We start from the raw sequence: 26,233 nt of genomic DNA on the forward strand, positions 1-26,233 counted from the left end.
CGGAGTGCTATATTACTCCAATTTCAGGTCTTCTGTTTTAAGAGAAGTGTATTTGCTTTCGTGACGCAGTACATTTGACAAACCAATTTTCTGAGGAAATGGCTGATCTTTGGGTAGATGGTGAATTCTGCGTCTAGTACTAAGAACATATTATAATTGCACTACCTGTGCACTGTTTTATCACGAGCTAAAAAAATGGGGTATATGTTCTAAATAACGCTTGAAATTGTGAGGTAAATAAACAGCAGCTAATGCAATCTAGAATAAGGTTTCAAGTTAATTCACTTTCCGGAGGCAGTCTAAGGGTGCATTTCCCTTTAGATAACCCAGTCCATAATTCTCTTTTAGAATCATTCTTGTAATTTGTGAATGAAGTGAATTCGGCCCCCAGATTGGTGTGTTCGCTTTTTCTTACCTTTATTTTACTTGATCTGAATGGTAACTTCCATCTGGAATGCGCTCATGCCGCCCATATCGGATAATGGAGCGACAAATATTTGGTCAAAATTTCACCGGCTATTTATTGAAAAGTTTTTCCATGAATAATTCACTGTTTAGGAATTTTGCTGTCCTAGGTTTTACTGTCAGGTGAATTTTTCTTCCCACAAGGGTGTTTACTTCGCTTTAGTTTGCAATTTTGTCTTTATTAACGTTTTCTGTTGGTGTTTTCTACTCATATGGTCTATAGCTCAGCAAAAGCAGGTGTGCTGGGTGGAAATTTTATCGTCAGGATCTGAAGCAATTCGATATCACAATTTCCTCACATGTTAGCACAATTGCCTTTTATTACCATTTTGTAAAGCATCAACTTCTCCCTCCCTCTCCATCCCTCGTTGCCTAAGGCTCACTACCACTGGTACCACGTGTTTTCTGTCTCGTAAACAAGCTAAGGAAGCACGACCTTGAAACGGTTTACAGAGGAGTAGTCATAGTCTGAAAACTGGAGGAGAAGGAATGAAATCCAACCCGAGAGCTGTTACCTCCTGGTTCGCCACATCCGACACATGGTTTTCTGTTCTTCGCTCTTGGAAAAGCATTCCTTGTGTATGGTCGCTTCTAAACTACACTCCTTCCTCGTAGGTTGTGTGCAAGACGCCGTGGTATCAATCTCTCCTTCGCTATCAAGCAAAAAATGTTCAATCTTCGGCCATCTTTAATAAACAGTAAGTTTAGAAATTTGTAATTTTCCAACTTAACAGCTTCATTGACCACACTAATATCACTGGAGTTCTGGTTATAGCAATTGTCCAAAAATCCGCAGCCACCCGAAAAGAGGCTCATCATAAAAATGCTTCATAGATGCTCGATTTGATCGTGAAATTGTTTTGTAACAAATCTTATGTCACCGGGACAGCATCCAATTCATGATGATACGGTTTGTCTCTCGTCCAACTTTTAACTCCTTGAGGTGCTCTCTTGGTTGGCATCTGAAAATAATAACACCCCATGCGGTCATGGGCTTGTCAAAACGGGAAGCCACATCAAAACGCAACCATGGGTTTTGGGCAATAGTAAACCAGCCTTCTGTGTGATCCCCACTTTACTTTATACTACCTTCTCTGCCCTTCTAGCTGTCTCCAAATCTGACAGCGCCACGAGGTTGGGGGTGGTGACTTCTTTTGTTCCGTTCTAGATATCTTTTTTCTCTCACAGCTAATAACCTACATCTGTATTCTACCGGCAAATTGTTAAGTTGTTGCCGCAAGATTTACTTAGCCAGTTTATTTGCCTCACCGACGTTATTCCCAACTAGTCCAATCTTTCAGTAGTAGCAATTCCAAGCATTACAGCTACTTGGCATCTAGTCCGAGATAGGTGTACTCACTTCCACTGTTCACTACTTTCATAGGTCTCTTTATTACTGCAAAAGGTCGAAGCATGTGAGAGACCCGAACTGAGATTCAATCATCATTCATTGGTCATGCCTTCACCTCACCCAACACTTCGTTAATACTCTGAGATGTTTCGTTTGTGTGTTCCTCTCCCAATGTGGGAATTGTATTCCGAAAAAACGTGGCAGCAATTTTTGACTCGGTTACAGATGGCAACATAGCCACGTAACAACTATAGATTGGGAGTAGCCGAGGCGATATCTTAAATGTAGGCCAGTAGATCCCACCCACAACTTGTCCATGTCTTTGGTTATGCAATATGTAACGTGAGTGCGATACTTAAGAGCGTTTTTATCATACGAACTTGTAGAGCGCTTTGCTTTCCCGGCAATGGCCTCTCCTATAGAAACAGGTAATCTTAGCATGAAATTGCCTTCCTCTCTCCTTAGGGCCGTTTGTTTCAAGGCTTCGTGGATCATTAACGTTTTGCACTCGGGTTTTGGATTCCCTCGAACCTACACCAACCTCCATCCCATTGACAAGCTCTCCGGCATTGAGGTGCAATGGAGTCTGGGTGCCTTTATCTACTACATGCAATTGTAAGCCTCTGCTCTTTTGCAAGCTCAATTGAGCGCTTATCTACGTCTAACCCCTTGTCATTCGACTCTTGCCAAACTAGGCATCAACACAATACTGTGAAGCTTTATTTGTTTACCAATCCCTATGTGAAGGGCGTCGTTTTTGGTCACCTTGCTTGTTGTTGTCCATCGTCAAATACACCATGTACCATGCTAATAAGTTCATTTAAAGTCTGTAGCTTCTATCCATTCACATTAGCTAAGCCATGCGTGATTGTTTTAACACTTTTGTCTACGCTGCTGAATACTCTGTGTGTCTGGTTAAGTCCCTCCTTCGCATTCCCTCTCTGTAATCGACGAACGCCCGGAATGGCGATAGGTCAACATGTCGCGACCTGCAGGATCGACTGGCTGCTGTTCTTCATTCCATGTGTATATTCGCACACTCGTATGTGGGTAATGCCCAGCACCTTACTCGCATAAACAAGTGTCTTAATGGCCTTTTAACTTGATCGTAGTCAGGGGGGAGGAGGGGATTAATGCTGTGCAGGTGCTGTCCGTTTATTGAGCAAACACAATACTAACCTATAGTAAACCTTAGATACCATCTCCGACTCCGATCGCTTGAGTGGATAATTTCATCCCTAGATCTCTTTATCTAGATTTTGAGTGCCATTCATGGAGTCGGTGGTGGCATCCCTTTGCCGACCTGCTACTTGTAGTGACCGCGTCGTTCGCTCATATACTTCCCTCCTCTGCCCTCCAGTTTGATGATCCGGTACGACTCGAACATCGTCCCCTAGTTGTTGCACTTAATAGCTCCTTCCGCACATGTGATGCCATGCCTACAGTAAATAACACTTCTGAAACTGTTTCCTGCACTTCTTTTGGCTTTATTTTAGACCTATTGCCATGCGACTCTATTTTTCATCCACAGTTAGCGTCACTTTTTCCCCTTTTTTGAAAGTTGGGATTGGGAATACTTACTGCAATACTAGGTGGCACATGCTCAATTGCAACTCCTTGCAGCCCTGAGTTCAAGCGCCTGCTGGCCGAAGAGCCCAGTTATCCGGTGGTGGGGTTTACGCATCGTCAGACTGCTGCGCTCTTGCTCCTCCTCTTCATCTTCACGTGTCTTTCAATCTACATCTACTACATCTGCTGTCGAAAGCAGCTCCAAAGATTTGGCTTCGTTGGGAGTCACAGCCCCCCTTGCTGCGCCGCTCCTCTCCTTCTGCCCTTCAAGCAGCTTTGGCGCTCGCCTAAGCTAGCCAACAATGGCGTTGTTCTCGGAGGTGTTGGAAGCGGCGGCAGCGTTGGTGGAGGAGGCAAAAGAATCCCCTCTGGCAACTACCACTACTCGAAGATCTCCTCTCCCAGTCTACATGTGAACTTCCGTTCCTCAAACTCCCTTCCCTCATTCGAAAATTTCCAGGACAGCAGGGTCGTCCCCCTGGTAAACGGTACTGTTTGAAGGAGTGCATAACTGTCGCGTACATACTTGTGTATTCCTTAATCTTGGAGACATGATGCGCCTACCTTGTTATTTTTGGCATATAGAGCCAATTAATTATTATCTAACGTCTTTGTATGAAGAAACTGATATGCCGGGAATAAACAAAGCAGCTAGGTGGAACGTAGGATTGCCTATGGGATATGCTGACATCAAAAGCACACATTTACCGCTCCAAATACATGCACGGTTCCTCCCGTAGTCACATGTCGTGTGTCCACGACGTAAACCCAGCTTCAAACCCCCATAACGGCAGCAGTATGCTGATTTTATGGGGGTTTTGTGATTTCTGAGGTTGGTGACGTTGAGGTTCATAACGCTAGTTGTTTTTTTTCACCGTCAGGTTTCTTTACAATCAGATTAAGAGAACCAATTAAACACGATAGTTACCCTGCTTAGAAAGAAAGTTTTAGTTATCCTACGAATCTGGCCTTGATCATGTTATGTGTGGAGGCTCACACGTCCAATGTCTGCAACCGTAGTAGGAAGTACAGGATATTGCAGCAATCCCATCGTTACAGTAAAGAAATTTGAGACGGAGATGGACCAAAGGAAATGCTATTTCTTAATTGCGTCGAGGTTGATCAGCAGAAGCTCAGTTGCAACTAGCCGACTAAACTAACAAAGGCTTTGTTTCATATTTGTGAGCACTAGTGTTTAAGATCGTCGTCTTCATGTTGCTAATCGCTCAAGTTCCCTCAACTCGTTTTAATTCGGACTTCTACGAATATGCCAAACTCCACTCTGAGTCGCCCATGGAGAGGTGTATTTTGGTATTATAAATGTGAACTAACCCCTAAGTGGCGTTGCTAAAACGGACGGAAGTTGTAGTAGTCTGGAGCTGATTCCACGTTTACTTGCAACCTAACACATCAAGAGTACCTTCGACTAAAGCATCGCTTACCCACAGTATCCAGGCCTTCAATTCAGTTTATTTCAGATAGTTAAAATTGTGTAAAACTTACTGTAAGAGAACTTATGAGTGGATTTTGCTTGAAAAGTAACGCATTGAAGGTGTCTCCGATACCTGCGTACCGATCGCTGAGCTTAAGGCTTACGGTTTTATACTTTACGAATTTCCATGTGGTTATCATTACCTCTCTTTAGTTGACGATAACATTTAATTTCTGGTAAATGTTGCAAAACGCCTCTGTAGCGCTCCAAATAGGGTATTCCTGATTTTAAGTAAAATAATTTGTCAAGTTTGACCACATTTGTAAAAACGGTCTATCAAAACAGCTTCAGTAAATGCACATGTACAACTGTACCTGTAATAATGATAATGTAGTGATTTGATGGTTTGTTCAACTCTGCGTTTGACTACACGAGCAATTGGGTCCCCGTCTATTGTGCTTTTACAAGGCGACATGGCCTTCTGGCCATCCCGGTAGCCTCGCAGTCCTTTTGTATGCTAGTGATGCAGTTGTAGCGTCCTGATACTGCCCTGGACAAGAAAGAAGACGCAGTACGTGTTTTAGACCTACAGAAGGGCTTGAAGACTATTGGTGTAGCCTGGAGGTCAGGCTGTCCGGCTAAGGTACGATAGCGGAGCCCCTAAGTAGCCCGTTACCGAAATTGAAGGTTAAACAGTTAAAGCATTACATACCCTCTCATCTCTTTTGAGCATTGTCCTCGGTGCTCTCCTTGACCAACTACCAAGTCAGCCATCACAGCGCAATCAATGCTGTAACAACAATACCCACCACTAAACCAACTGCAACAGTTATCAAATGTTCATGCAGGTGAGGAGATGTCTGGCTGTCATGTTACTAATCCTTCTTAGGAATTCTGCATTATCTGGCTTTTCAGCCTGTATGGGAACTTCATTGGGAGGCGGAGAATGTACTGACCATCACGCGTGTTCATCGCCAGTCCTGGAAACACCGGCCCAAAAGGCGAGTTACATAATTAAGTACAAAGTTTAATATTGTTCTGCAGGGGCTATGCTTCGCGTCTTCCCCTCCTTGCCACCCTGGTCTCATCAGTGCTGCCCAACCCTATCCATCTGGATTCTATCCAGCAAGTAGGGCAGTGGAGGTATCGCGAGTTCACGTAAATGATATCTTCATGGAGAAACAGTAGATTGCTCCGCAGCGAACTTTTCTAGATGGATCTCGGTTGTGGCTACTGTAGCTCCAGTTGTTTTCAGTCCTGCTGATCACAAGGCTGGAATATTCGCTGAAGGTGGACATCATTTTCAGCGTAATTGTTGGAGGTCATCACAGATTCTGTCATCTATCTGATAGGCAGTTCTTCGGTCACGCTAAAGTTTATCACCTAGCGGTAAAAAACAGGATGGTTGTTCTCTAGGATAAGGTTTGCTTTTAGCTGTCACCAATGTAACGCCCCGAGACTTCCCCAGAGACGACAGAGTGGATAATAATCAGGCAGAATATGTGTTGCCTAAGCATGGTATGGCCCGGGGGAACAATTTTGGAGTGCCTAAGGGGTTTGCTACCAAAAGTAAGAGTTAAACAAAGAATTGTTTTACTATAGTGCTCATCCCAAAACTCTCTGCACTCTTACAGCTTCAGAGAAGAATAAGAAAGTTGTAATGTCTTCAATAAGCATTTAAAAACAACAAGCAAAGCGAATTAATTTTCGCCGCTTTTCACTAGCTGGCGAAACTTCGCGTTTGATTCCCAAACACGCTATTGGCATGTGTAAATTTAACATAACTCTGAACACTTTCAACAGCCTACTTCCTTTCCTAAAAATACTATACCTTAATGGTGCTTAGCTTGCTTTTTGAGGTATTTAAATTAAATTGTGGAATCCTTGTTAATTGCTATCAAGGGGTGTGCACTGGTGGCCCGCCGTATCCCAATATTTGGTGCAGTCGGTGGCGCGCAGATGAGTATTGTGGGTTTCGTCTCTCGTATTTCTGCTATTCCTAAATCTCAGTATTTAACTGTTTGTCTAAGAGGTTTTAATGTATCACCTTAACAGCTTAAGCTCGTGTGAGTCCTACTACCAAGGGATGTCGAAGAAACCGACTAAGTGTTCAGGGGTTGTCATACACGTCTCTCTTCCTATCCTTGTCTACAGCCGTTTGAGTTCTAATTCCTTACATTTTCCCCTTAATTCTGTAGCCAGTGAATAATTTCGTAATTTAAGCCTTATATACTAACTGGACATCGGAATAGCTGCCTGTAAATGGAGCCTGTTTATTCGTCCCATGACTTTGTGCAATCTTCTTGCCATACCATCCAAAGATGTCTCTCTACATGGGTGTATTTTGAGAGTTCAGTATCTTATGAAATATTGGGATTAATTGATGGTCATTCATTTTTAACCTTTAGACCCGCAGCCTATTAAGCAAGCACTTCGTTCGGGAATTAGAGGCAACCAACTGCGCAAATAATTCTCCAGATAAGGTAATGGACTCAAATTCTTCGCTGAATGGCGAAGAAGCCCGTGATTTTTACCTTGGCTTATTTGCTGACGAAAAAGCAGAACTGGGGCCACTGAACGCTTCTCGCCAGTTACAGTCTTCGTGTTCATCTAACTGTGATCCCACCTCTCGGTCACACATATCTTCTCTCCATCACCAAATTGCTGTTCTGTCTAAGGAGCCAATTCGTCCCTCCTCATTACTCATCCCCCCATCTAATCGAGGATACAAAATGCTTCGACGCCTAGGCTGGATTGATTTCGCCGATATGGATATCTCCGTCAGTTTTGCTGATGTGGGGACGTCGAGTGCTGGTGGACTGGGCCGACAGGGTCAAGGACGCCGTTTTCCTATAGCGACAGTGCTCAAAAGCGACAGGTTGGGATTCGGTGCTACTACAAAGAGCCGCCCGCGCATAACGCATTTCGCGCCCAACGACATAAAGGCTGTCGTTAGTAGGCCCCTTTCATCGCGGAAAAACTGGCCCTTGCGTCTGGATAAGCGATTACAGGCAAAACGTATCAAGGCGGAGAAACTGAAGGAAATCCGATTCCGACAAGAATTTTACTTCGATGACGATCAGTTAAAAGTACTCTACGCGGAACGCAGGTGTTCTTTGTAAAGTATAGATAGTCCATACTATTTGTACATGACCATTTTCTTACACGTATTAATGTTCTTTTATTTGGGAATCTAGTATTTTGTACCCCATATTCGATTCTTGGTAATAACTAGTGTCTTGGGTAAATTGAGTATTTTGGGCACCGAAAGGATGACCAAATGTTCTTACGTTTAATTACACATTCTTGAAATATACCTTGCGCTCGGGTCGCAGCATTGCAAGCTTGGTGGAGGTTTAGTGCATAGGAAAGTTAAGGATGATGCATCTTTGAATCGAGTTGGTTTTGACCTGGGGACACCTTTTCCTTCGATGGTTGCTTTTGTGGGGAATGTGTTGCCTTCTGGCCTTCGCTCGTGCGTGCTTAGCTGATGGAGGGGTCTACTTCTCGGCTACTGCCAATTTATGTCTACGTTCCCACCCGAATGGAATACTTTATTGTTAGCTAATGGGTCACTTTAAGATGGTTTTACTGCTACATGAGCTTTGAAGTGGTTTCTTCGTTAAGTACACGTAATCCAAACAATTGGAGGTTGCTTTCTACCATTATGCTTGCAGTATGCGGGACAAATCCACGCATTTTAAATAACAAGGGGGAAAAGTTCGTGGCAGCTTGGAAATCCACTTTTACCGCTTGATGATGGTCCGATGAGAACAATTTGTCTGCACTTGACTGAAGTTAAATCTGAAATTGCAGTCACAAACGATTGCAAATGCTTTTGAAGCCTTTTACCCTACCAAGCTCAGGATTGATTTAGACTAACTCACCGGGCAGAGGTATCCAGTAAGTGAGGCAAGCTAAGTTAACGGAAGCAGTTTTTCCGACGTGGTCTTCCCAGCATTCCGCACAAAAGGTAAATGATTAGATTTCAGTGGAAAGTGAGTACTGTATCCTTATTCGTTCATTTTAGTTGCATAAATTAATGAGCAAAATTCTAAATAAATTGAAGTGAGCTCCTCTGCTTCTTTTGTGTGCTGAAAATCCAACTTTGTTACCACCTATACCTTTTTAGGTGCTGTCCTCTTGTAAGACAGTATAATAATGATTATGGCGAATTTTAATAAACTATGCCGACTAATTATTATGGCAATTCACAACAGGCTTAAATAACGTGTTACATTATCTTATGTATTAAAAATCTTTCTTAAAATGTCTTGAATACAAATGGAAAATGATCTGTTTTATGTCAAAAGCTATGGTTCTGGTGTTGTTGTTTAACATGCCATTTGAAGGTCATTTCTTCGCTTCACGAATTCGAGGTGGACTTTGTAAATTTCTGGGAAGCGCGACGTTTTTGCTATAAGCATGTCTGCTGTTAAACGAAATGCTAACGGTAAATCAACAAAGTCATCGAAGAAGCCTAAGGAGGTTGATGGTGCGTTTGTCATGTTATCGTGCTTATTAGTGTTGTATGTGTCCTTGTCACTTATTTGAATCTTTATATGGGAGTAATTTTGATTGTGATCTTTGCAACTTATTTTAGTGCTCAAATATGTGTGTTATGTTTGCAGTTTCCTCTCGTGTTGGCCCTAACTACCAAGTTGATGTTCCTGAGTTTGTTTACAATCAATCATCGTCCTTTCTGAACGAGTGTTCTGCTCGGGAAGTAAATGTTTGGAATCCTGAGCACAGTCCACCATTACCTGATATGGATACGTATTTATCCCAGGCTAAGAAATATAGGTATGTTGTTTATAATCTGCCGACTCATGCAGTAGATTTTTATGTACTAATTCATTACATTACTAAATGCCTAATTCCCACGTCTTTTCCTTGGTGTTATTTATTTCATATCATATTTTGTTAGAGTGTCTTATAAAGATTTACGAACCCCTCTTTTTTAATGCAGGTATTCGGAAGAATCTGCTAGAATACTTTTACATTACCATAAGTATAACATTCAACATGCAGTGGATGATCTTCCTAATTATCAACCTATCCTTAATACTTATAACAAACTTGAAGTCAGGCGTTTCTTGAAGTGTGTGGACAGCAGACCTCGCAAAAATTTTGTTAATGTCAGAGAGTCTGTGAGTTTGCGTTATTCTCTCCTTTACCTTCTTTGGAAGTGCTTGCCTGTGGCTGTACTTTATGATAAATTTGGTTGTCTTGAGATTCATTTATTCTATTGATTCGTGCTTTTTTAGCCTGCTCAAGGAGGCTTCATTGAAGTATTGGTGATAGTGTTCCTTTTTCAAACTTTTGTGCCCCATTTTATTCATGTTTTATCTATGGGTAAGATTTCCATTTTTATCATCGGATTTGTCAATAGATGTGAAAAACCCCCTTTGGTCTTTTTAATCTGAACAGCGATCGACGTCGATTTTTTAAGGATATATTGTGATCGAAAACTTTTTCATTTTACAATGCTCCGTGCCTATTTACTTTTTATTCAGAGTGTATTTAGGCAAAATTATCATTTACAATAAATTTGTACCAAATTGCAACCAGTTTTTTTGCAAATGCGTAGCGTATTATCTCCGTAGCTCTTATTGCGCCTTATCAAGGCGGTCTAGTTTTAGCATTTTCATCAAGTAAAAAGCCACGCTTCTTGTTGGTATTCATTATTAGAGCGTTGGATCAGAATTTCATTCTCTATTCATTTAGTTTCCTGCTTACCGTATGGGTGAACTCCACGCGCTGTACTACGCTATCGCAGCTCCCTTTAAGGCTATTCCGCGACATAACCGCAAGCATGGGCGTCAAATGCAGACCTGCTATGAGAGGGCTGTAAAGCGCGGCTTCACCTCTTCCACTGCTGTTTCCGTGCCAGTCGTTCCCTCCGTAGTTGATCCAGAGGAGGCTGAGGCGGATAGCTCCTTTGAGCGCTATCTTTGCGAAATGCTAGGTCAAGAGCGAGCCAATAAAGTTGTTGCTGGTGTAAGGCGTGGTCGTTCAACAACTGAACCTTCTACTAATTCTAACACGGCTGTACCTATGCGCCTCGCCTATGGTGGCACTGCGAATGGGGCACTACCCTTCGGTCGCAGGTACATCGCTGCCACCGAATCACTCGTTGGCAGTTCTGACCACTCTTCGGCCCTCGAATCTCACTCCAAGTAAGGCTGCATCGCCTTCGCAGAAACTTTGCTTTTTCTTTTGCAAATTCACTTGCTCAGTTGTATCTACTTTTTCTGAAAAACGTTCATATTTAAACAGTTGACTTTTTAGTCGTTAACTGAATCAGCATTTACTTGTGGTTCACGTTCGCATGATGAGTGATTTTTTATTGAAACTGTATGTAATCACCTTTGATAGCGTATTCTTTAGAAAGCACAACTTAATGACACGCTTTCCGACTTAACAGCAAGAAGACCATAATAGTGTGTTGACAGGCAAAGGTGAGGTAACAGATGTTTTTAGGTAACAATTACATATCAGAACTGAGCCATTTCTGCATAAAAAGAGATGCCTGCATTGCATTGCTTTGATTTGCATTTATACACTAATCTTCTATTTGATTGAAGGTAGCATTTCTTGCCGTGTTATCATATTTTTGGATTCAAAAATGTTTAGTATCTAGTTATAAGTGTTACGTTTTTAAGGAAACTATTCAAAATATCCTTGAAGGCCACTTTTTCTATCATATCCAGTCTGACAACACCCAAGCGGCGCACACAATTAGTAAGTGGCGATGAGTGTGTGCAAATTAAAGCTGAAATAGAATCGTTTGCCGGACTCGCACTCAGTTTTATGCAAAGAGGTCATTTCGATTCAGGTCAGGCTTTCTGAATGCGTGGAGGGTGAGCCATTACTTAACCCTCTTGCACTATTACCTAATGTCCTGTTATGTTGCGAGGCGCATCAGTTCTTCGTGTATCACCGTCTTTCGTCTTGCACAGACATACGCAACGAGCATAACCGGGGTTAGTCGCGTCAAGCTTGAAATTTCCGTTGAATTCACTGATATTTCGCATACAGAATGACCAGTTGTCTACCTGCTTTGCACCGACATCATATCCCCTGTTTTGTCCTGATCTTTGTTAGTCAGATAACTGGATTATTAATGAGGTCAACAATGCAGGTCTCGGTGACTCGGTTGGTGTTCATGCTTCTCAGAACCGTCAACTTTGCGCTGATCGACCTGTACTATTAAGTCAGTTTGTGCCTTTTAATGTACGCTTATTTTTGACATTTTGATTAGTGATTATACACTAAATATAGTTCATCTGAGTACTCATTTCATTTCTATGTATGCCTCTAGTTATCCTTATCTCAGCATTGACGTTTTTTATCACAAAATGATGTGCAGTTAATCTATAAAGCTGTGACCCTTCAGAAACTTGCGTTGAAGTAATTACGGAATGGAACTACGGCTTGCTAATTTTCTTCGCCTCTTGACATGTCAGCCTTGTCCAAAATTGCTGCACCTCTGCTGTCGTCTAAGTACTTTCTCACGAGAGTGGTACATTCCACGAATGCTTGATAATCTCAGCTGTGTGACTGCTCACAGCTAAGATTTAATGCTCGTGTTCTTTTCATCATTTCTCTAACTGGCTTTTGTGCGCTGATTCTTCTACCAAAATATATGTAGGTGGAAACGCTGTTATTCTGAGCTCTGAACTGAATGTACAACATAGGTTTTAAATCCGAAAATGTGCGGATGCATTCAATTCAACGATGAGCACAGTCCGACTTCAAATCACCAACGGCTGTCCTCAGGCACGACACGCCCTGTTCTACTGTGCTTTGCCTTTTGAAAGCATGCTTTACTCTTCTGAAGCTGCCCGAACCCACAACTAACGCTCTTTTTCCTCTGTCTCTGTTGTGATCTCGGAAGCATCTGACAGCTGCCGAGGTGGTCAAATCTCTACGAAGGGCCATTTCTCCTGTGTGTCCTTCCATGTGGCCTGTAATGTCAAATATGCCATAAGTTGCCGAAAGCGCACGTATCGAAGTTTCATTGTCCCTCTGATGATAATGGAATGTCAATTTAACGTGTACTGCAGATACGTACTTGCTGTCGCTCAATCATCGGAAGTGCATTCGCCTCCACGTCTGCGGATGGTCACGAGTTCATTATGATATGATTTTACTCAGTCTTAAGGATTGATAAGCCTCCGCTGCTTTGGCAGACCCCTATGTTTGTCAAAAAAGTGAAGGCTTGTTCGTGACTTTTTTTCGTACTGAGGTCGCTGTAGTGTCAATGTACCACTTTCATAGGCGAATTCCAGTGCCAGCTGTGTGGAAGTGTTCAAATCTCATCGCGGCCACTCTTCCAATCATTCAGTTAGCTGCGGAATATTTGCACTAAACTACGGTCGACATTCGCCCTGCATGCCCTTTAACTAACGTGCATGTGTACTTTTATATTTTCACTGACCGGAATCGCCTTGAAATAAGTTTCTTGTTTATGTGTACACTTTGAGGCGTTACTAATTGTTGGCTGCCCTTTGTGGTAACCATTTGCTTACTTCTGTGGTCCCTACCTTTTATCTTCTTTTTTATTTTCACCGAAACCTCAATGTTTTCGCACTTTCCTTGGTCTTTTAATTTTCCTAGTAATTCCAACAAGCTTATAATTTGCTGCCAAGCTTCTCCTCAGGAATGTTCATGCTATTTTTTGCGTGGGGTAATTTTATACTAGACTTACTACTTTAGTTACTTTAAGTAGCAACGCAATAGGATTACTACTGACCTCTCGGTTTTGGCTCCTAGGGCCGCTAAACGAAGTGTTCCCGCGGGACTCGACTTCGACTATGACAAATTTAAGGAATTCATGACCACTCCCCTCGAGGATTTGAAACAAAAGCAAAAGGAGTCAAAAGCAACTCTCTCGTCTTTGGACACTGAGCTAAAAGTCCGCACTGAGGTACCCCGACCTTCTGGTCCCCGTATCCTCTGTCTTTTCAACATTAACCAGTCGTCCTGATCAAACTTAATTTTGAAATCTTATTAGCAAGATAGTAATTACTAGTCTTATGGACTAAACATTGGTCTATCTTGTCCATTTGGCTTGACTCTTCTGTGGGTCTGAAGGCTCTCCCTAATAGTCCTGTAATTTTTTTTTCGATTTTCCTACTTCTTTACTGTGATTTTTTTCCTGTTCCATTTTAGTTGGTTGAATCTCAAAATAAGCACATTTTTGAGGGCTTGGATGCATTTTTCCCCAAAAAAGGATTTTTGCCAGTGAGTTCGTTGGACCTTTATTTTTTTCTACGCCTTGCTTCCGATACCCCCTTAGACCTTGTGAGTACCTACACATTATGGAATTTTCTATTTGAAATTTATGCACTGGTCACCGATTAGCTCGAAAACCGCCCCTAATTTCAATTTAGTCGAAGAAAAATAACAGTTCTTCATTTGACCATGCATATTCTGCTTTTGAAATTATTCGCAGCTCCTCTGTTCTACTGTTTCACAGTAAAGTTTTTTTGATACTTTGCTGTCTGTTTTGTTACCCCAAATTGTTTTAAATGGTGCATATTTGGAATAAGCTGCCTACGTTTTGAAGCGTAATGCAAGGCTGAAACTTCGGAGGCCGCGGATAACTTTTCAGACGGAGTAAAATACTTTTGACCCATAAATGAAGTTACCAAATGGATCAGAATTCCTTTGTTCAATCACTTTGTGTTTGTAATTGGTTTTGGAGAAAGACTTGGTTGGATCTTGACTAGTTCCGAATTACTTAGACAATAGTTAGACCTTAAAACATTATTTTTACTTAACTCACCATCAGTAGCAATTACGAGCTTCTTTGTTTTCCTTTCCATTTCATTTTTGTTCCATTTGACTGGCTAATCGGATTGTAGTTTGACCAAATTCAAGACTTTAAGCCGTATAAGCTGCCTTTTACTGAATAACTGCTTGAGGAATCTGATTTTCCACATACACCTGAATTGGACCATTTATGGAATTGTCCAAACGATGTTTGTGGTTTTCGACGTTTGTCGGATCCAAAATAGGCGTCGGGTGTTGGATATACTAAATGTTTTGCGTTGTGGTTGGATTATCCTTTAAAGCATTGATCACTGACCATCGCCATTGTTTCACCAACTTCATATTTATCCTCTCTAGCACAGTAAAGTTGTCTGGTTCTGAGCGTACCTATTACCACTCGCCGTAGCAAAGACGTGTGAGATTTTATCTGTAGTTTGTCTGTTCTACATGCTTGACCCATCGCTTCCTGTGAAGCTCATGGAGAAGCTGTCTCAACTACTCGTTTGCCATTAAGCACTGCACAGCTTCCCAGACCGAATCGAATTTGTACCCAAATCTTCTCAATAATTTCCTTTTCCTCGTATTAAAGATACGTGTGATGTTTTTTTTTCTTTTGGAGGTGAAATATCCCTTTGTTTGTATGACTGTCATGTACTCTCTCTCTCCCTCGCATACACACGCGCGCGGACGAAAAATTGCACGTACGCGCTCCTCATCTGTGTATCCTCCTCGCCTAGTTGTGCGTGTGCGTGACGAGGCTGCAGGCGTTCATTGTCCTACCACCAGTAGTGGCATGTGCTTAGTGCGCTGAAAATGGCGCGCATTAGGAAAGGAGAGGAGGAGGTGGAGTTGGAGACGAAGGCGGAGAAGGGGAGAGCACAGGCCACCAAAACACTGCCACCGCCCTCGGTGTTGTAGTAGTGCATGGAAGGAGAGAATTGTAGCAAAACACAAAAAAAATGAATCCAAACGAATGAAGCTAGCTGCCCCTCTCTGATTACCTGACGAGGAAAAAAGAGACACTGGCAGGGCGGACGCAAAGAATTGGCCTGTACTGGGTAGAAAAAAGATCAAACTCCCTGCAGTAGCACAGTGTCATCAGCCCAGTCGTCATTGCTGCTTTCGGAAGGTTTGGATAGAAGAGATATTTTGCGCAGCTGTGTAGTCCTCTTTTCCCGTTGGCGCATTTTATTTTCTTCTATCATGTTGTAAGGGGCAAAAGTACTGGCTGAGTCCTCTTTTGATTCCTTTTTTTAAAGGCACTTGTGCGTGTTTGTACCTTCAGATTTCCTACCGCTGGACAAAGTCGGAACTGGCGCTTCTTGTTATGGCCCTCAATGAATATGGCAAGGATTTCATCAATATCGCGAGAATTTTGGGAACAAAGTCGGAAAGTCTTGTTCGCGACTTCTACAATAAGTATAACGATACATATGACTTGGATGGCTTTATTGGGTATGTCACCCCTTGCCTTAACGTATGTCGGATTTCTCTCAAAGGTATATTCAATGTTTATTTTTGACTTGGAGCTGTCTGGTGAGTGGATATTCTTAATTTTGCTTGTCTGTATGCTAAGACTTCTTTCTTGATCTTAGCAAGGAGAATGGAAAATCAGAGGAGATTACGAAGACTCCCTCAGAGAATCCAGAAGGAGAAATCGTACGCCCACTGGAACCAGAATCAGTGGCCGGCGATCCCGGTCCATTGGATTTAGCTGCGCTCGCGACCGAGGTGAAAAGCGATCCTGAAATCAAGACCCCTCTTGTAAATGGAGAGTTGGAATCAGCGTCGAAGGGCTCAACCTCAGAGTTGGAATCGCCATTTATCGTTACCGCACCCTTGAAGCATAGTCCCAGAGGTTCCTCACACATGGAAACGCCTCCTGCTCCCGATGAGAGGTAAGTCGATGTCTCGCTCACACTCCACCGACATTCTGTTGTAAACCCAACTTTTTTTCATAGTTCATCATCGCAAATCCCCCATGTCAGGGCCCCGAAGGAAATGCTTGAGCAGGAAGGAAATAAATTTCCGCAAAATACAGTATGTAACAAGCCTGAAGCAGAGAAGATAAAGGAGGAAGAAGAAGAGCAAAACCGCCAAATCCCACGTGGACAAAAGAGACCTGCCAGAGAAGCTGCTGCAAAGACCGCTACCCCGTCTCGGTCGACGGAGAGTCCAGCTATTGCCAGGCGTCGTCGCTCACGGCGCTCAAGTGAGGACGCGCAAGCGGCCCCTTCGCGTCGTACGCGCACCTCCAACGCGTTGGCAACGCCGTCCCCCGTAAGGAGTGGAGTGCAAACACGAAGGTCCTCAGTGGTGAAGGCGAAGGTGGATCGCCGAATGCGGTCACGGAAACAAAACCAGGGCGTGAAGGCGAGTTCAGAGAAGGTTATAGTGAAACGTGGTAAAAGACTACAGTCGGCAGGAAGAGGAGAGAAGGAGGTGGGTGAAAGGAAAAGGAAAAAGGTGGAGACGGAGGCTGAGCAGCCTACTGTAAGCACGCGTCGGCGCGCCTTGGGGCCTAGCCAGGCGCCGGTGACGATCGGGTCACCGAGAAAGCGCACTCGAGCCTCACTCGCTACCTCCCCACGTCCCTCCACTCGGCAGCGTCGGTGAGATGGGTCATGGCCTTGATGGGCGTAGTTTCTTCCCACCGCAGGTTCTCGGGTCTACCTTAACTGTGTGCGTACCTCTATGTGTCTCACTGTCTCATTATTAACTCGTCTGCTCTTTTTATTGGAACACAATGTCAACGTGTACATGATGCGAATATATTTATCCCCCTTTCCTCTTCCCAATGTGATTTGCTCACTGCCTTTAGTACGCATGTATAAACTGAAATTTGAACAAATGGTACTTCACTTACTCCCCTCTCTTCTATCCCAATCAGTTGTTGGATTGGCAGTACAGGATGCTCTTCTTTTAGAGGAGGTAGCGGATTGCTTCTCCGTATGGTGAAATGCAGGCCTAATGTATAATAATCAAGGGCTAATTTTTTTGCGCACAGAAGTCGGTTGCTTTTTTCGTTTTTCGAAATCCATGATCACTGAGAGATTAGGTTACATAACGCTGGGGATGTTAATCTGCTTGAGTTATTTATTTGTACGTTGGCACTATCTCGTTCTCAATGGGCTATCTTTTCATATATAAATGGGAATGAAAGTGGTATGGAGGAACATTAGGACAGTAGTAGTGATGTACCAGTAGTGATTAATAGTCGTTTCGACAAATTTTTTCACCAAGACGACAGTCGAGACTGAATCTTTGTAGAAAAATTCCATCTAGAGGAGATTTCTGCGTCCGTTATTGTCCATGGACTCAAGTGTGTCAAACTTACCAATTAATCTAAGGTACACAATTTCATGATTATGAAACTAACCCCATAATGATTATGGGGTCAGTGTCCAGTGTATCTTCTCCAAACGATTTACTCCTTGCAATTTACTCGAATTTGCATGGTGGCGAATCTGAAGAAACTGATTGCTGTTCTCCTACCAGTGGTCCACAGATGATGGCCCCATCCCCTAAATCACTCTCCCTAGGGCATTTTGATTCGCAATTCAATTTTTAGACTGCTAATATCAAGTAGACGGTGTCATATTCTGACCACTACCTGTTGAAATTATAATTGTGCGTTTAACTACTCGAGATCTTTCCGCCTTCGACGACTACTGTGCTCCCAATCTTCCAGCTCTTCTTCACGTCATTGATATAGTCATTTCCAGGCTTGTAATCGTACAGCCTTCACAAGGACAACCTGGACTCTGGGTATGCTACATAGCCTTAACTTGGCTAATATACTATGCGTCCCACCATTACCCCTACAAGAAGGCGTTCGCACCGAACCCACAATGCGTCTGCAGTGCCTAACTGGGACCAGAGACAGAAATGGGACGAGGATAAGTGTCACAACGGCGCCTCGTCGGGATGTGCATGGAAGTGGCGTCTTGTTGTTGTTACGCTGCGTGGTGGTTATTAATGTGCGCAATCATCGAGGCTTTTTATGGCAGCAAGGTGTTTGATACCATCACCCACGGGGAAGAGTGTTGCACCTACGCACGCACCTGCGCGTACACCCTCGTAGGCCTTGTTCGGCACACGGAGGTACACAATAAGTGTTATGCGTTGCCATGGCAATGGAAACAAGTTATTTTTCCACCTGATTAGAAGCGAATTATTACTATTACTCCGTTATCTCGCGTTCCCTCGCTGTCCTGCATTTACCCACACCCAGATAACAATGATAGGGTGGTGGGCAAGAGGGCAGGGGTTTTGAACAAAATAAAAATCTTGTCTTATTGAACAGGTGATGGGATGTACTTCAACCTCCTGCAAGCAGATAAGGGAATGAAGCTTCAAAATATTTTAAAAAATTGATGTGATTGCACACGAGATGAAAGTTTTGCCTTTGCCTTTCACTTATTCTATAAGGAGATTAGTGCCTTAAATGGACTATTAAATAAGCTGTTTTCGAATGAGTTACTTAAAGGATACCTCTGTGATCTGTCTAGTCCACGTCGCCATGGTGCGCATAATTAGTTCGCCTTTGGACTAGGCAATGGAGGACCATTTCAATCGGCTGCTTTACTAGTGGAACCAGGCAACAGATGCTCAGACATCGAAAGAAGTTTCACGATTGTCCTTCCAAAAGACCCAGAGTAGAAAAAAAAACAATGGAAATAACAAATATAATGAATACCGTCCTGTTATAATAAAGTATTTAAACTCCATTTACGCATTCCGACTCGAAAAGTTTACCTCTGACAAGTCAAAATCATTTTTTGCCTTTTAAATTTGCAGAAGCATTCTTTTCTTTGAAATTAATTGAAGTTGTGTATCTACCACTTAATCCTGCTTTATTTAAAACAGATTCCACACTTATTCATTTAGTGAGCTAAAACCGCTGAAGGTATTTGAAGCTGAATACTTCATCGGCTGCCCCGTGGAGGTACCGTGATGTCCGCAATCCGAGCGATGCCACTGGTTTCAAAGGCAGTGTCACTTTTACCCACCTGCCTGTCTCTGTCCTCTGTTGACAACCAAGAAGCGATTGCTTAGTAGAACAACGACTAAAGCTAAGTTTACCTTATTTTCCCGCTTGTAGAAAGGTTTTGCATCAACAGCGCGCGTCTCATTGGGCGGCTCATGCGCTTTGTGCTGACTGGCCACCCTCGGCACACCATCAAAGTAAGCGCAGGTCACGTGGTTGGAGTAATTAAGTGAGGAAAAGATGAAAACCTGTTGTCATTCTTTATTCGCACTAATTAAAAGTTGCTCGTCAACAGTAACGGTGAGCCTCTAATATATTATTTGTTTGTTTAGCTCTCGGTTTTGGTAGCGGACCAATGAGTGCCTCCGCCATTGTACCTCCTCTGGGCCACACCAGTAGCCACTAAGCCCTTCTGTAGGTCGACAGCATATATTTTGCCCAAGTATTGTATCTTCTTCCGTCTTCAGGGCAGCCTTGAGGTGCTACAGTTCATTAACAGCTATAGCTTAATTGTTGAACTTAAGCACAATTTTTCACATTTTTAAAATATGAGACAGATATGCTAGTCTTTGCCGAAGGCGTCATAAATCGCACGAGTCTGTGTGGATCTTCATTAAAAATGCATAGACGAGCCGGCAGACATGAACTAAAAGGCACGACATCAAAACAGTTGCGGAGCCTGTGGTGAAAGAAAGACGTCTGCAGTTTAAGTGGTACCATCAAGTAACCCGAGCAATTAACTAAAGCGGTGTCAGAGGAGGATGCACATGCACACACACACCTCACCAGACAGGATTTACATGTCTGGAGTCCGACGTCGCACACGTGTGTCGTGTTCATTATTACTGTGTGTGTGAAGTGATTGTACAGCGCCCCGGGACTTCCCTGAAGGCAAAATAAGATATGGTACTCAGGCAGAATGTACCGTTGACATGCGGAAGGGATTAGAAGCAACCGACATGGGCCACTGGGTGGAGACACAATGGCAGAGCCTTACGATTCCGCATAACAAAAATGAAGAGGTAAACAAACAATCAAAGCATTACATAGTCTCTCTTCTCTTTTGATTGTTGTGGTCGTTTAATCTTCTGCGTCAGCCATCACAGTTAAGTCAATGCTGTAAAGAAAACATCCTCGAGCCAAAGGATTGAGTCATCGAATTTCCATGCAACTGAAACGATACCTGACGGCAATATCGCTAATCCATTTTAGCAAATCTACTGGATCTGAAGTTCTGTTTTATGTTAGCACCACTTTGGGGGAAAAGGGAACGTGGTACCAATTTTGTATGCCCATTGGAAATTGTAAGGACACTGACCTAAATCGCGCCTTGTAATCTTTGCAGCTTTATTCTTACTTCAGCGCTACCCAGCCGTGTCTATCTGGGTTCTAACCATCCAGATATTTGATATCTTCATTCAGCTATGGTGATTAGCTTGGTAACGAAACTTTTCCAGCTGGTTAACAGCTAGTGTTGCTTTAGTTGTTAATACCAGTCGTGCAGAGAACGGGAATGGGGGGGGGGGGGTAGTTACCAAAGGCAGATGTCATTTTCATACCTTCTATTAGAGGTTCGTCACATATTCTTTTGTCCTCAGTAGATGCCCTTCTTCCTTGCCGATAAGGATGACCACTCGGCGGTGGAAATCAAAGTAGATGTCATTAAAGGCAAATTTTGCTTTTTGTTGCCACCCATGTAGCTCCACAAGACGTACATTAGGGCTACTGGCATGGCCCAAAGGCCAGCAGCCCTTAAGCGAAGGAACAATATCGAAGCCCCCAAGTGGTCCGTAACCAAAGCTGAGAGTTAAACAAACAATAAACGCATTGCAGTTGCACAAAATCTGGTTCCAAGCAGAGTGGTCGAGTTTGCAACACCACAATTGAGAGATGGTACTTTTGGTTTGGGAGGAGGAAAAAGCATATTTTAGTTGGTTTATCCCGTACGTTGGGTTTTTTTTGCAAAAGCCTTCAGTTTTACTGCTGTAAAATGATCACAAGTGAGCCAAAGGATGTGTCAAAGCTCCTCAGTGGATTTGCCCTGTAGATGCCTTCCCAAAACTTAAGTTAATAATATGTAGCTAAACCAATTTCCCATTTCCCTTAACAATGATGTCGCAAAATTCATGTGTAAACACGTTGGCAGAAAACACTTTATGGCGAGAGTATCACTACCACTTAGTAAGGTAAATTTTAATAAGTTATTTCGGCTACACTTCTCCCTGTGGCAAATCCTTCGTAGTCTAATTGTAAAAGGCAGCCCATGAACAATACCTCTTCGCCACGGCCGTAGTAGTGGGAGGGTTGGCAAGAATCTGAAAGTGTCTCCTCGATAAAATATGCTTTCTGCTTTTCAATTTGCGGCTGTTCTTACTCCGACACTAGCGCTATCAACTGTCTAGACAGCTTAGTGATAATGCGAAGTCGCTTTTGCAGTCAGAGGCGGAGCGGTAGACATAAATAGAGACCATAAAAACGACCATTAATTGTCCGTTAAAGGATGTATAAACAAGAAATTTGGGTTTTGCGCCTTCGGAGGATATAAGATGCAGGAAATGTGGACAGGCGGAGCCACATCTATCAGTGTCCGGGCGTGCACGCGAGCGCATCGCCGGACGCGTAATTACACCTCGGCACGACTGGACAGAGAGGTGGAATTTCGGCAGCCTCCTGCAACAGCACAGCTTGTCCAAAACTTGAATTTAAGCTTTGGGACTATGGTTCCAAGCTGTGGAATTTCTTTGGAACTAAGGCTAGGTACTCACGTGTCAACCGTTTAGTCACCCTTTGTGAACTGCAGACAGCTTCAAAAATGCTGTCTTATGCCCTTGTTTACGAGGTCATATAATTGCCTAGGTATCATAATTTCTTTAGAGATGCAGTAATTTTGATGCATTTGAATAAGTAAGGAACAAGTCAAGACCGACGCGATATAGGCAGTCCAATTGGAAAAGCTGAATTGGAAAGGTGAAAAAAAAGTGGCCCTAATTTTTCATAAGTCGGTGACAATTTTTGGAGAGGATTACTCTCTGCAACAGATTTCGTCTATTGTGGACCAAGTAACAGGTTGTTAAGCCTACTTCTATCTAGTGGACAGTATTCAAACAGTCACGGAAAGTGTACCCAAACATCAAATAATTTTCCAATTAAAATTTCATTCACTAACTTTATTCAACAGTCAGTGCTAAAAGCCAGACTACTTTTCAATGAGGGAATTAATGCAAGATCACATTAAAAGTCAGTGATGGGACCTGTGGATTGAAAAGTGAAGAATTTTATAATCTATTGGCATTAGTCGATTTAAAAGTGGTGGAAACATGACCCCACAAGATTAACTAGGGTTTTTAATTCTGGAGAAATGATGTGACAACTTTTTAAATATTTATCCCCATTATCATTTATTATTAAAGACTTGTAGCGCCCTGAGACCTCCTCAAATGCGAAAGAGGAAATGCCTTTCAAGCAGAAGGTGCATCGTCGACATGCAGATGGGATTGGGGTCACTGGTATTGCACGCAGGCCAGGGCGCCCGGCGGACGTACAATGGCGGAGCCTTGAATAGACCGTTACAAAAAACCAAGAGTTAAACAAGAAAAGAAGGTACTACATAGCTACTCTCCTCTTTTGAGCCTCGTCCCCAGTCTTCCCATTGGTAAACCTCCCGTGTCAGCCACCGCAATGTAGTCGGCGCTGTAAGGAAAGCACCCACGAACCAACCGCCTCAGTCATCAAAATTTGCATGCATCTGAGAGAATATTTAATCGCAACGTCACAAAATCCTCTTGGCAATTCTGCTAGAAGTGGAGTTTCGCCCTGCTTGGGGACTGGATTTGGGGACGGAGGAATGTGCTGGTCATCACGCCTGTCCATCGCTAGCAGTAAGAGCACCGAGCTAGAAGCGGAGTTTTAATAACAAAACGGGATTTGGTATTAGTTCCGTGGGGATGAGGTTCCGCACTTATTTCCCCCTATCAGACGCTTTTTACTTCAATGCTGCCCAGTCATATCTATCTGGGTTCTATCCAGCTAGTGTATTATCTATTACCTGATATCTTCAAGCAGGTAACGTAGACAGCTTCGTAACACGATTCTTATATGGTTTCCGACCAAGGCTAGTGTTGCTTTAGTTGTAATTAGCAGTCCTTCGGAACACGAAAGTGGGGTATTTGCCAAAGGTAGACATCATTTTCGGCCAATTTGTCATAGGTCACCATACGTTCTCTCACCTACAGCATATGCATTTCTTCCGTCACGCTAAGGTTTACCACCGAGCAGTAGGAAACAGGATATTTATTCGTTGAGAAAGTGTTTGCTTTTCGCTGTTACCCATGTAGCACCCCGAGACTTCCCTGAAGAGGAGAGAAGACATAATACTCGGCTAGAATGCATATTGCCGAAGTTCAGTAGGGCTGGGCGCTGTTGGCATGGCTGGGAGGCAAGCCCACCCGATTTGGGTACATTGGGGGAGCCTTAAGTGGCCCCTTACTAGAACCGGGAGTTGACCAAACTACGTTTTGCGGAACGCCTCAGCACCTGTATGCACGCGATGCGGGTAGAACCTTTGGTCCGCAACTAAATATGCCTGTTTCAGATGAAAGATCATAAGAGCCTAATTGCGATTTCAAAAGGAAAATTAATGGACTTATAAGTTGTACGAATTGTTAGATAATATAGCAACAGCAAGTATTTATAGCTGCGATATGTTTGGTGAAGCTGGACGGGATGGCATTGGACACACTGGTGGGTTGATTAAACTGCAGGGGAAGAAAATGCCTCCTGGCAAGATTTAATGAACCTGAGGCAGTTGTCCTTGTCACACACAAATTTGTTTATTTACAGTGGAAATTGCTCTAAATTAATCATTCCCCGATTGGCATTTGATTAAGAATTCTCTCCTGTGGAAGAAATTTACTGTTGAGGCGTCATTTTCTTTGAAGCACCGTTCACCCATCTTCGCAAAGGACCTTGACGCAAAGCTACACTTCGAATGTGTCAAATTTATGGCAGTCACTGTCTATTTTTGCCTCTACAGACTCCAAGGTTTGATTAAATGGTAGTAGAAACGAAGAAGAGTATTTTTATAACAATGAACTTTCGCCGGGGCCTTTCCATCGGTGACTTTCATGTGCTAGACGGCACAAAATACGACCAATTCAAGGTGTCACCACGTGACGTGCATAAACGAGCAAAATTTGGAGGACCCGTCTAGGTCTGTGCATAAATGACATAGGAAAGCATTATTTAACGCCTAAGTAAGGTGTCCATTAAATAAGAAGACGTCCAATGTGTACGAAAGCTAGGTGTATGCGTGTGCGCATGTTCATGTGCGTTTTATGCTCCAAAACGTGCGTCCCTGAGCCCTCCCCTCAACCACCATTGAATCCCTCTGTTTGGAGATTCTGTTTTTTGTACTCAAAGTGCGTATCCCAAGGGGGAGGACGACACACTCTACGCTAGGGGACGAGTAAATCGGACTTGTCAGCGGTTTTTTATGCCACTTAAAATAGGGATTCAATTTCGTGGACATGGACAGCTGCAAAGTGGATTTTCCCTCTATTCTTCCCCACTTAAAACCCAGCAACAACGCATGTGGCGTTGATTGCCTACATTTTTGAGTAAACGGCTGTTCAGCGTGTGCATAATCTCAATTCTTTGATGGGGTGACAAATTCTTTTCTCATTATCCGAAGTCAGCCCTGCTGATCATCCTGCATAGAACATTGAGGGCTTCAAAGCACAATCCGTCGTGCTGGGCAATTACAAGTAGTGGCTAAACCCCAAAAAGCAATTCAACAATCTCCACATTCACCTAATGTAGTAATGTGGGATACTTTCGATTTTAGCTGAAATAAATACGCATTGCTGGCATAGTTTTGAGTCACTTAAATGAAAGCAAATGCGTTAACAGAATCGCGTGGCTGAGGTGGAATGAGGACGACGTCGCATGCATTTAATAATATTGTGTCGGACTCAGTCACCCAAGTACCACCACATGTGATTAAAATCGGCATCCTAGCGTCGCAGCAATGAGTTGTATCTAGTGTAGGCATCTGCTTCATGCCTCCCAGAGGCGTGTGAGTTTTTTTCACCTCATTTTTTTCACTGGCATGGCATTTTGCTCTGGAAGGCTTTTTTAATCAGGCAAATACTTCGTCCCCTCTTCCAAACTTGACCATTAAGGTGGGCGGTATTATGCTGTTGTTGTAACAAGTTATTACCGAGATTTTTGGAATCACGTAACCAGCTATGAATGCAATTGGAGTCAGATCATCCCCGATGAATGGGGCGGATCCCCATAGAGTGTAGGACCTGTTCAACTCTGCGGTGAAAAAATTAGTTCACTTTCACATGCTTAAGTTCTTCGAAGTGACTTCTTCAGTTGTACTTTATCTACTAAGATAAAAGAAAATATCTCATCATTTTATGTGAAATAAAACATTAGAGGCAAGGCTTTTTATCATTCAATATATAGAGGTAAATATTAAACGACACCCTGACCCCCACATTACTTCTAGCTTGAACTTCAAGCCATCGTACGAGCTAAGTGATTCAAAGGGGTTGGAAGCGAGAGGGAAAAGTCTAACATGTTGCCTGGTGCGAACCTTTTTGAATCTGCAAAGCTTACGCTGTTACTTGTGGTTTAAAGG

The 26,233-nt window shown here is 43.0% G+C and overlaps 2 protein-coding genes across 2 annotated transcripts; both read left to right on the top strand. All coding sequences in view use genetic code 11, as the record gives it.

Annotated features, from left to right (window-relative positions):
• Positions 1-954: 954 nt before the first annotated feature.
• Positions 955-13,809, top strand: EGR_03359 (Protein BAT4; the record flags this gene model as incomplete). Its single annotated transcript, XM_024492608.1, has 8 exons — positions 955-1,076; positions 2,282-2,406; positions 3,073-3,188; positions 3,378-3,866; positions 5,862-5,975; positions 7,226-7,906; positions 10,545-10,996; positions 13,596-13,809. 8 exons carry the CDS (start codon positions 955-957, stop codon positions 13,807-13,809), a joined length of 2,313 nt encoding a protein of 770 aa, XP_024353009.1.
• A 1,601-nt stretch (positions 13,810-15,410) lies between these two features.
• Positions 15,411-19,993, top strand: EGR_03360 (REST corepressor; the record flags this gene model as incomplete). Its single annotated transcript, XM_024492609.1, has 6 exons — positions 15,411-15,506; positions 15,883-16,052; positions 16,193-16,495; positions 16,559-17,209; positions 19,702-19,784; positions 19,920-19,993. The coding sequence occupies 6 exons, from the start codon at positions 15,411-15,413 to the stop codon at positions 19,991-19,993; spliced, it is 1,377 nt and encodes a 458-aa protein (XP_024353010.1).
• Between the last annotated feature and the right edge of the window lie 6,240 nt (positions 19,994-26,233).

Source organism: Echinococcus granulosus (assembly GCF_000524195.1).
Source record: "Echinococcus granulosus chromosome Unknown EG_S00017, whole genome shotgun sequence".
Lineage (NCBI taxonomy): Eukaryota > Metazoa > Platyhelminthes > Cestoda > Cyclophyllidea > Taeniidae > Echinococcus > Echinococcus granulosus.